At 42.2% G+C, this 12,400-nt stretch overlaps 1 protein-coding gene across 5 annotated transcripts in view; it reads right to left on the bottom strand.

The window, feature by feature from the left end:
• AFF1 (ALF transcription elongation factor 1) overlaps positions 1-12,400 on the bottom strand; it is a 177,027-nt gene that overhangs the window by 77,248 nt on the left and 87,379 nt on the right. For all 5 annotated transcript variants that reach the window (XM_081060387.1, XM_081060389.1, XM_081060391.1 and 2 more), the window contains 2 exons: positions 7,928-8,048; positions 6,615-7,520 (listed from right to left, as the gene is read on the bottom strand). In XM_081060387.1, coding sequence (XP_080916513.1) covers positions 6,615-7,520; positions 7,928-8,048 — 1,027 coding nt within the window. The remainder of the gene's footprint in view (positions 1-6,614; positions 7,521-7,927; positions 8,049-12,400) is intronic.

Here is a 12,400-nt window from a genome sequence, read left to right as displayed (position 1 = left end):
TCAAAGGGGGAAAAAAACACCACCACATTATTATATAGGCAAAACAAAATAATCTACAGGCCCAATCTAGCGCTCAGGCTGTTTGCAGCCTCTGCTGTCAAATTGTCAGTCACTTGCTACTACTTTTTAACTTCTGTATTTACATTTTGGGGAGTCTAAAAATGTAGTCAGCTTGTAAGCAGATACAGGTTACTTACTATTCATTATTGCTCATAGATTGGAAGTGTTCTGCTCTGGACACCCCGCTTCATCAGGTAATCGTGTACACAAATAACCTTTTCTCTTTGCTATCATTTTCCTAACACTTAAGTCATGTAGGTCTACCCAAATTCACTGAGAGCTAGCTCATGGAATCGAATCTAAATTTGCGATAAAGGAATTACTACAATAAAAATATTTTCAGAAAACCCAAGAAAGCTAGGTAAGGTGGTTATCAGAATCTTAACTTTCCCCACTTGAAAGCTTGAAAGTGGTGAGGACACACGAAAGGAAAACCTAACTGGAGGAGAGTGTCGTCTTGGGATCCCACTTCCTTGTTTCTTCCCTAAGGCTACTCTCCCTTCCTACTTAGGACAAAAAGCTCCACTAATTCAGAATCCAGTGAGAGCCTCCTGCCGAGGCCCACACGAGAGACTGAACCACTGGGAAGGGGGCCCTGCTCTAAGTCCTTGTGCTCTGTTATCAGCTCTTCTGAAATAGTTTTAATTTCCAGGCAGTAAAACAGATCTCATGAGAATCACAGATAAAGATTCTTGAGCCTACCTCTCCTCCTGCCAATCAATCTCCCAGGGTGGGGCCTGGGAATTTTTATTTTTAACATTTTGTACTTTTAACAGGCTTCCCCCAGGTGATACTGATGCGCGGCCAAGTTTCAGAATGAATGAAAATTTTCCCTTTGATCTACAGTACTGGGCCTATAACACAAGAGAACTTGTAATGGTCTCTATATCACGTGGCATAAGCCACCGGCACATCTTGTTCCCTCTTGGGAATACGGATGCTGCTAAATTAACTCCTGACACACCTGCTATGCTATGGTCTGAATGTTTGTGTGCTCCCAAAATTCAGGCTGAAATCCTAAACCCCAAAGGTAATGATAGTAGGAGGTGGGGCTTTGGGGAGATTCTTAAGTCATGAGGGTAGAGTCCTCATGAATGGCATCAGTGCCTCATAAAAGAAGTTCCAGAGGGACCCCGACCCCTTCCGCCCTGTGAAGACACAGTGAGGAGGAGCCAGAAAGCGGATCCTCACGACAACGCGACCATGCTAGCACGTGGACGCCCAGCCTCCAGCACTGTGAGAAATCCATGTCTGTCGTGTCTGAGCCACCCAGTCTGCGGTGTTCTGTGGGAGCGACCTGGACGGACTAAGACAACCCTTCACTTCGTCACCTCACCGCTCAGGTCTTGCTCAAACAGTACTTCCTAAGAGAAGAACTTGGCTGAGCACCTTCACGCTAAGTCACAGGCCTACTTTATCGATCTTATAATAGTTTGTAAATTCTTTTATAGCACTTGTCAAAGTTCTTACACATTGGTCTGAGTGGTTATTTGAATAATGTCCGTTTTTAACTACCTAGATAGTTCAAGTCCAAGAGGACAGGAACCACCTGGCTTGGCCCACCACTGTAACCCCAGTCCCAGGGCTCGGCCTGACACACAGGAGGTACTCAAGACACGTGAATTAAAAGGCGCGAAACTGACAACGTATGTAAGAGAGTGAGCTTCTTAATTGTACTTAATTGTACTGTGTTTCCAGCAGGGTACACCATCGACACACCCCAAGTTAACTGCTGTAGGGTGAGATCATTTCATAATAGGGAAGTTCCTCTTTTCCACATTTAAGATAATAAGAGAGCTAAATATGGAAGTAGGAACGACTGTTCGCACACATAAATGCAAAGTGAATCACTGTCACACAGGTTTCCACTGGGGATTATTTCAGGCAGGCTGGCAGTTTATTGAAAATGGAAGGCTCATTTTCAGAGGCGCCATGAGTCAAAGTGATCCAACAATGACCTTACAGCTGCAGGTGACGCTTCAGTCTTAGGCATTAGGTGGAAGCATTTGTTGACAGGAACAGTTCCTAAATGATGTCATGAGAGGCCAGGGAAGAGAGCAGTGCTTTGCGGAAATCAGAGCCCAGCAAGCTCAAAGCCAGGTTTATGTGCAGCAGAATGGAGCAGGACCATATACGGAGACAGAAGTAGTGACAAACTGAATTGATAGAAAATTCTGATAGGTTCCAGGGAGTTATCTGGGATATAAATTAAGATAACTGAACCATTTCCATGTGTACTTCAAATCCTAAATGAAGAAAACAGAAACCTGTAATTTCCACTCATCTATAAGCAGATGCTCAAGCTTCCAAGATCATCTTCAGTGTTTGCCTCTAAAAACCTAGCAGGTCCCTATTTCTTTCCACCCACTGCCTCTTGCCATCGGTAAAGCTGAGGCAGGAAGGGTCTGATAAAGAGCCTTCTCAGGTACACGTGCCTCGTCCCAAAGCCTTAAATACTAACTATATGCAAACACATCCCAAATTTATTATTTCCAGTCTTAACATTTTCTCTGAGCTGGTCTACTATTTATGACTGTCAACTCATCACGTCTTACCCGGATATAATAGCGGTATCTCCAACTTAATACAGGATCTATCCAAAGCTGTTGGTTTTTCCTTCCAAACCTGTTCTACCCACATCAACTCCATCTCATTAGCTAGTATCATCCCACCATCCCTACCTTTCAACAAAATCAAGCCTCCCATGATGCCTTACCTTCCCTCACCTCAGGCCCTCTCCCATCTCCAATCAATCACAAAGCCTTATCCATTCCCCTGCCAACCATATCTGGAATTTGTCCACTTCTCACTGTGTCCACTGCTACCATCCTACTCCAAGACATTATCTTTCTCACCCCCTAACTATTCTTCCTGTTTCAAACCTTGCCCCACCAAGGAGCTAGAATGATCTTTCTCAAAAAACAAAGTAAATATATCCACTCCTCTGCTCAAAACCCTCCAGTGGTCCCCATTCAACTTAACAACATGCCAACGTACAAAGATCATAGAACTGGGAGATCTAACTCTGGCTATGCTACTAATTATATAACTTTCAGCAAAATCAAGTGACTTCACCCTCCTAGGCCTTATTTGCAAAGTAAAAAAACAACAACTTACGTTTAGCTTTAAAATCCTGATATTCTAAGTCCAGTTATACAGTTTGATATGTCCATTATGGCTTATTTCATTTCTCCTTTTCAACAAATTGCCCATTTCACAAATCCTGTAATCTAAGAACTCTACCAGTGCACACACACACACACACAGATGTCATGGGTTTTCTCACTTTCCTTTGCTACCTTTAGACAGAAAAGAAAAACAGAAAGGGATCGCCACCTTCCACTTGAGCAGGTCCCATCTCTGATGTGCAACTCTCCAGCTGGAAGGTATCCACGTGAGATCAGTCAGTACTGGCTGTGGCCTCAGATGGCACATTTTAAGCTGCTACATCTTCCAGTTGACACAAAACTAAAACTGACACACCCTGAGAAAACCAAGTGCAGATTCTTGCAGTCCAGGCCTCTACACAGTCAGAGGGTTGACCTGTTGATAATCTTTCCTACTATCCTAGAGGAAAACAATTAAGTTTTAACTGTGAGGATGACTTATCCCATAAAAGAATACCGTATTTCAGGAGAACCAACTAAAATATACACACCAAGTATTTCCCATAAAGTGAAAGGATAGACAGTAGAGTAAGGAATCCACATGTATATGGCTTGAGTATGAAGACACACCAAATAGACAAAATGACTTTCCCATTTTGGCTCACTTTTTAAAATACTGCTTCATGGGGGCAGTGGGGAGGGGAGAGCAGTGAAACAAACCACAAAACCTTCACACTCAGAAAACTGGGAAAGAAAACCTCCCCTGACTTGCCTTAGGACAAATTAAGCAAATAAAGAGAAACCACTACCCCCTCACATTCCCCCTCTCACAGCTCTCCCCACAGCCCGCTTCTCCTCTGCCTCTCCTCCTCCATCCTCTGCGCCAGTGGCACAAGGAGCCCAGGATATCGCTCAGATTCTGCTTCTATATTCAGAGTTCCCCCACTCGGGGGTTAACACCCTGCCTTTGTCTGTCCCCCATCTCTATGCTTTCCTTGGATTCACCAAATATGAGATTTTAAATTCAATCTACATTTTCTTAAAAACATAAAAACGTACCCATTGTACTGGGTGTGTGAAAGTTAATGGTAAGTCTGTGAAATGTGAGATCTTTGTCAGCAGAGCTATTAATTCATCAAGTCCAAAACCTAGCCAGACGGTACCAGTATCACTGCTTCCCAGATCTACTCCCTTTCGTTCCAAGCTCCCGGCTCCTGATTCCCCCAACAAAGGACATCCTGAGCCCTCCATCTGCCTGACCCCTCAGTTTCACTGCTCAGGGGGCTCCAAGGGGGTTGCCACTGCATCTGTCACTGGCATGAGAATGCTGAGCAGAAACCAGAGGGAGCCACAGAATCAAAATGAATACTGACTGCAAACACAGGCCAAAGACAAAAAGTTTCTGTCTACTCAGTTGTTGACAGCAGGTGCATCGGTGCCAAGAAAACTCCCTTCTCCAATCACCAAACTTACAGAGGATTTTGTTAATGTCAAATGTCCATCCAGAAAATACGCAAGGGCCATCTCACACAGGTCTACGTTTGAAGTTATATATTAAATAAGGCCTAGAGAAATCTCATCTCAGCTTATCTTTTTTTTTTTTCCACCAAGAAAGCAAAAAGTTAACTAGGATCCTCTCTCCTGACGGGCTACTGAATTTACATAGGCTCACTGTCTCAAAGCTGACACTTAAACCTTTCTCCAAGCACCTAGTAGCAGATAGTTTGTATGCAGTTGTCCTGTTTCACGTGTGTAGGCTGATCTCCCCACTAGACTGCCATCTCTCCTGGGGCAGACTAATCCTTCTCTGGCATCCCACCCAGCACTTAAGCATATGGTTGGGCATTTGGTGGACCATGCAAATATTTGCTATTTTGTCTTAAAATTGTTTTACAGCAATTTTTAGTTGCTTAGTTTTTACGAAAAGAATGAAATGAATGTTAATTTGTCCGCTTTTCTTTTTTTTAAAGTAGGAAAACAGAACTGACGCTATTTGATAAATAAAGCAGAGCAAATCCCATTAAGTTCTTTATTGTCTTAATTATAAAGTAGGCTGCTGACTGACCCTTTCAAGGAGGGCGGAGCTCACTTTATATTCCTGGTCTTCGTTCTACTCCCTCTCCCTAACGTCAATCACAGCAAAAAATGTTCAATAAATGGCTCATTGTGATGAATCTTCATAACTTGGGGTTAAAGGTAGAGTTCTGCTGACTCGGTCATTTCTACCATTTGCATTACTCGCCCCTTTCTCCTTTTTCCTCAACCTCCAAACAAGTTACATTCTGAAGACATCCGGAAACACTCCAGCTCAAGAGCTGACTATGGATAGAACCCTACCCTCTTCTAAACCAAAAGCTGACATCACCAAGGAACAAATTTTCCTCCTTAAAGATAAGAGCTGTCTTTCAGTTAGGATCCTGGAATCTCTTTAAGGAATTTTACCTTCTAGCACTATGTAAGACTGATATCTAAATACACACAAGTCTTTGAGCAATGGATATGCACATTAGAATGTTTATACAATGGATGAAACAAAACCACAAACTTTACCTTAACAGATAAGCTTTAAAATTTCACTTCAAACATTTTACTTTACACTACTAATTGGAATTTTGGAGTCACTGGTGCTAATTTAGAATTTCAGTGATAGGATATGTTCTCTGATTCTCTTCATTCAAACACAATGCTGCCATTTATCAAAAGGATAGAAAAAGGAATTTCTTTCTTTCTTTAAAAAGATACAGTATTTTGGTTACTTGAAACAGCCATAGTTGAATAACATTCTGTATTATATTTGTGACACTCTCAAATGTCACCACATGCCCACTCTTCTTTCTTAGATGGTAAATAAAAAATATTACAACAGAACTTTAGTTTCAAAGTTTCTTACAATTTACAAGGATCAAATCTTTAAAAAATTAATCCTTTGCCTCAACATTTTGACCTTGTTTTTACTTTTTTACAGTTTGGATCTCAAGAAAAACTAACTAGGGATGCTGAACTATCAACCAAAGAAATTATTTTCTTCACAATGTTAACGAAGCCAGTGGTCCCCCAAACAAACAAAACAAAAACAAGACAGCTCAAAACCTTCCTTGAAACTTTCTCATGACAGAAATGTCCTCGACCTTATTGGGTTGTCGTTTATACAGGTGCATGCACTTTTCAAAACACAGCAAACCATACTCTTATGATCTCTATGTTTTTACTACGTGTAAATTATGGCTCAATAAAAAATTTTTAAATTTCTCTACAAAACACATTTCAGTATCTGCCATCGGTAATCCATCTCAGATGTGAATTTTCTGTAGGTCAACAAGACCCTGAGGCCAAAAAGGAATTGCCCTACCCAAAAGCTAATGAGATCCCTGCCCCCAACTCTCCAGAAACTTCTATTTCGAATCTTTCTTCATGCTGGAATTGCCCCAGATATGAAATTCCACTCACCTCCACTGACTGAGAAGGCATTTTCAGCTTGGTGAGCTTAGCTTTGGCAGGCACTTTTAAGTCGGTTTGTTCAAAGGTCTGTTGCCGGTAGGCCTCCGGCAGTGGTTTGAGTTCAGGAGACTCACTAGGAGCCTGATCTTGACCATCCATGGGGCGGACATAAGCCGTGGGCTTCTGCTGCATCGCAATGCTTTTTGAGGGGAGTGAGGGTGGAGGGAAAGTCTGAGAAGGTGGTTGGGGAGGGGCTACACCAAGGCTAGCAACTGCCACCAAAGTGTCCTGAGGAGTCTCTTTGTCACGGACCTTCACCGCCAGGTCCTTGGGAGATTTGGCCGGGCAGTAGCCTTTCTTACTGTTACTGCCGTGAACCTTGCTGCTTTCTTGCGTCCTGGGAAGAGTCTGCTGGCTGGAATGTATAGGAGACAAAGGGGGTACGGGGGACGGTAAGGAGAGTAAGGGACAAAGCTCCCTCTCTGGAGCGGAGGCTGTCATCGAAGCACAGGAGTCTCCATCTGCCCTGCACTCACTGTTTTTGTGGTGACTGGACCCATACCCCTCAGGGGCTGTCAGGTGCTGATTGTCCGCGGGGCCATAGCTTTTGACATGGAGACTTGGCACTGGTTCCATTCTTGGCTGTGCCATCTTTGGATTGTGGCTGACGTTACCAACAGACAGTGGTCCAGGGGCAGCAGTGCTCACAGGCTGGTGATGAACACTCGTGTTGAAGGAGTGCGATGGAATGCTGCTCCCCTTCTCAGGAAATAAAGGATATCTCGGCTTTGCCAACCTATTTTCAGAAGCATCCACGCGATGAGTGTGGGACTGAGTGCTAAGCAACTCCTTCACTTCTTCATAGTTTCCTAGCATGTTCTGTATCCGGCTGGATAGCTCATCACCTTTTTCTGTCTGAAAAAAGAAAAATAAGACAGCAAAGTTAGATACCTAAAAAAACAAAACAAAACAAAAAACCCTAAGGAAATCCGACATTTAATAAACCATGTTACATAACATCATTAAGAAGGAAACACCTTGATTTAATGTGTAACAGAATTTAACGTGTAACCTAAACTCGCCATGGAGAAGGCTGTCATGGACAAATATTACTACATACAGGAGGTAAAGATTACAAAAGAAATCCACAAATTGAGGTAATTTTGACTACAACAAGCTTCAGAGAATTTTCATATTTTGTTTTCAGAAACAATCTCTAGAACAAGTTGCCTTATTTTCACAGTTGTGGCCCTTGAACAAACTCATTTTCAATAGAGTTAAATATTGTGATAAATCAGACTTTCTAAGCATAAAATAAATACCTTGTAGGGCTCTCCAAAAAGGGGAATCTTTTCATGAAATGCCTCCTTCTCTTGGTGAGCTTCCTGATTGCGTCTTTCCTTCTCTCTAATTCGAAGCAGGTTCCTGTCTTCATTGTACAAGCTATTTCAGACGCCACAAAAGAACAAGAATAACATTTATCAGTATCCAAGTTTTGCTGTGCGTATGTACATGTGTGAGAGAGACAAGGACAAGTCAAGAAGAAGCGATGACAAGGGAGATGATTTAAAATAAAGAAAGCATAAATCCCTCAACTCGCTCTGCTGGATTAAGGCTCAGTCAATGGGCTGTGACCCCCCCCAGCCCCGGTTCTTGCTCCAGAAACCTAAGCGCCCACTCTGGGCTCCTGCCTTGGTGGCTCGGGACTGACTCCAACAGGAACAGTCTTTTATAGGCAGTGGTGGAACGGAGACAAGATTATTGGTATTTTTACTTTCGGCTTGCAAAATATGGAGTAGAGGTGGAAGCTTTTCATCTGAAAATCAGCAGGATGTGAACTTTAAAAAAAGCTGTTTTCCTGGATCAGTACTACACATTTTGGAAGATTAAAATCAAAAGGCTTATTTCATAATTAAAAGATTACCAGACACCCAAAACAGCATTTACTTTATTCTCAGCCTACTCTACTGGGAGTGTCCTGGAATGTAAACTTGAGAAGATCACTTTTATTTCCTATTTCAAATGCCAAGGATGGGAAAATCCAATTTTAGAGGTAAGCTCTACCTACTGATAAGTCTTATAATCCGATTGCCCTACTTGAACCACATAAAAATGTACCCTAAATCATGAGCCCTGGCACCAAAAGGGTTAAAATGTATTCATAAACGAAACACAGAGATGGAAACCAGAAAGAGCACAGATTTAGCGAACATCTAACCCCAGCATGGACTGGCCTCATGTCAGCAACACAGGCTTCTCCCTGCCAACCAGCACATGCACATGTGACATATTAATTAACACAGTAACAAAAATAACTATAAAAGACTTTTGTCCTCAAAGACTTGCTTCTAGGGTATCTATCCTCTAAACCTTTTTCCCCAATGTCATTTGAATAAATAAGTAGGAAAATATTCAATTGTCTTGCCAAGACTGTATGTACCTTTAGGAACTCTAGCCGTGATGTCAGACACACACCACAACCCACACACACCCCATATCCTGGCCTCTCTGATCTCACGACTTCTCCTATTTCCCCCAACAAGAGCTTACTTACTGGTCTCCCTTGCCTCCTCCACATCTTGTCCCTCTAATTTAGCCTGCCCATGGAAAGAAATCCGATCCAAGGCCCTGGTTCAATATTTTAAAATAACAAGTATTTGATGGCTCTTTACTGCTGCAGAATAAACTCTAAATCCTTGTTTGGCATTTAAATGCCCCGTAATCTGCTACAGATCTACTCTACAAATTATCCCACTATCTCCCTGCAGGCCTGCTACATGCATTCCACTTGCCAGTATTCCCCAAACATACCCTATATAATAACTACGTGTTCTAATCTCTAGCCCAGGACCCCCTTTTACTGAAAGGTCACGAGGCCCAGCTGACCCAGGAAGGATGATTCTCTTGTAAACCACCTCTATATTCCAGTCACAGCAGCCTGCACCCCACTCCGCAGTGACGTCCTGGACTCTGATGCTTTCATTGTAATGAAACAGATTTCCTCTGCCTCTCTCTCAACTACACACCCACATCCCCAATTTTCAACTACCAGCAAATCTTTGGAGTGCTTCCACGTCATCCACGCTAAAGGCTTCCCCAAGTCCACCGAGAGCAAGCTGACTTAACATACTGAGTGGTTCTCTCTCCTTCTCCCCTTTCCCCTAGAAAGTGAACCCCATAATAAAACTCATATCTCTCTCTCTCCTGGTGCTAAAGAAGGTACTTGGTATAAAAGCTGATCATTAAATACGTATTTTTAAATTAAAACAACAGCCATTCTATTTACAGTATATTTTTATAAGCCTATGTACAATTTTGAAAAATTTAATTTTTGAAGACATATGCAAAAACAACTTTTAAAAATTAAAACCATCTAAAAACTGATCTTCTGCAATTTCTATAGTTTAATCAAAGGTGTAGAAAGGCTAAGCTACCTGGTTGAACTTATTATGATGTGGTAAAGAATTATCTGCTTAGACAACCTTATCGAACATTTTTCCTAGATGATGGATACCTCGGTATCAGATTTTAAGAAAACGTTTAACACTACAAAACGAACAACTTATGTTAGTCAGCATACTGAAAAAGTTGAGGAAAAACTAAACCAGATACTGGATACAGAGAATTGTCCTTAATCATCTGAATCTCACACATCTCAGACAAACTTACTTCTGGTTGACAGTAGCACAATGGACGTGATGACTATTCCAGAATTCTCTAAATTATTTTATGATTTTGGTAATTGCTCTCCTTGACTCAAAAAAACTTGATGTAACATTAACATACAACTGTGGGAGCCCAGTAAAAGGGCTGATCAGGAAATAACTTCTTTTTTTCCTTCAAACTCGCTTTACCGCCACTTTGTTTGCAGGAAAGAGTGGGGCATGCAACTGTCCTCTAAGCAACTTGAACCCCTAAGCTTCAGTTTTCCGAAGCTGCCTGGTGTCTGCACCACACACACGCATCTGCTGTGCTCTTCTCCCACGACAGGAGCTCTCCCTTTCCTGATTCTGCTGGTTACAACACTGGAGTCCTTATAGCTTTACTCGCTTGTCAGTGTCCAGGGCCTCTGGTTCTGCTTTATAAGGCAGTTTTGCCCACTTCTGAGTAACTGCTACCTTTGTCTCAGAAAAGGGAACCCCCCATGGCCACATTCTCAGTTCCAGATTGACAGTTGAGGGTGTGGACAGCAGCACCTCAACCATCAAAATACTCAGGGTCCTCACTTAATTTGCCTGCCAACTCCACACACGTCTTTAAGAAAAGCTACACTGGTTTAAAATTACTGAAGCACTTCTAAATCGATCAGCTCAGCACCGGTTAGGTTTTACCATGCTTCTAGATGTTCATTCCAAAATAATAAAAACTGCTACAGAAATAACAAGAACCCAATTTTACAAAATTCCTAACACTGGCTTATTGCTATGTGATTCAAAAAATCGTGCCTCCCACAGGGAGGAGGAAATCCTGTTAAATTAAGGATTCTGGTTAATTAAGATTTTACCTCCTTAGTTAAAAAAAAAAAAATTTTTGTAAACCTTCACCAAGATTGTATTGGCAGACATGGAATACTACAGCAATTTTGAGACAAACTTGGAACACATTTTTTCCCTTGTTCACCATCCCCCTTTAACTGAAATACCCAAAAACAGTGAGGTGAGCAAAGAGCATTAGTGTCAGTAGTAGGACGAATTTTATAGTCTAGACACGGAGAGAAACTCACTCTCCCCCACACTGTCTGCCGGTCTCACTCACCAAGGAGGCAGGGCAGAGGAAGGCAGAAGAAACAGGAAGTGCCCAACTCATGGCTCCCAGGACTAGAAGGCAGGCCGTGAGCCCTCACTCCTCTGGGCCGCCTAACTTCTCCTTACAACTGACCAGGTTTTGCCAGGTGTACTGGGTAGTTTTCTGATTTACTTGGCCACTACTTATTCCAAGTTTGCAATAGCTTAAGAAACGGTTTGTTTAAATGGCTAGGCAATTTCTTTTTTCATGAATATTTTCTTGGTTCCGTTTTGAAACCAGGGGAAATGTAAATTTAAAAAAAAACTTGAATACAATTCGTAGCATGAGTAAACCATTGTTCAGTCTCTACACATCATTTTTAAAACAAGGTGCAAGCAAAGAGGGAGTGGATGGAAGAATTTTAAGAGGGGAATTTTAGAAGCAATAAATATCCTCCACGACTCACAAACTCTGTAATTATCCTTGAATAATTGCAAGCTGACTACCACTTCATTTAATTACAGGTGCTTTTCCCTCTGGTGTGGAGGAAAAACCCCGTCACTCGCACAGGATCGGTCACCTTCTCCCAGCACCTGCCTTGTCAGACTTGCTCGCTCTTTGACACAGAATAGAGTTACAAGTTCTCCTTCACGGGTTTCTACACAGCGCTTCGCGTTAGATGAGCGGTTCTTAACCTTGAGCAAGCATCAGAAGCAGGGGGCTTGCTAAAACATAGTTTACAGAGACCCACCCCCAAAGTTTCTGAGTCAGCAGCTTTGCTGTGGGGCCTGAGAGCTGCATCTTTAACACATTTCTAGGTGATTCTGAGGAGTACAGGAGGGCACACGCTTTCCGGGCTGTACAGATCACTTTAGGCTTACCCAAAAACAACAGCAATGGCCAAGGATTCAGGCACATCAAATCCATTTCCCATTTAATTTTCACGACTCTGTGAAAGGGGGTTCATTAACTCTATTTTCCAGGTGAAAAAAATAAGGCTCAGAGATTAATCTGGTAATAAATGGTAGATCTAACACTTGAAAGGCAGTTCTGCCTGGCACCAAAGCCTG

Source organism: Rhinolophus hipposideros (assembly GCF_964194185.1).
Source record: "Rhinolophus hipposideros genome assembly, chromosome: 1".
NCBI lineage: Eukaryota > Metazoa > Chordata > Mammalia > Chiroptera > Rhinolophidae > Rhinolophus > Rhinolophus hipposideros.
This window is presented reverse-complemented; position numbering and strand designations above follow the sequence as displayed.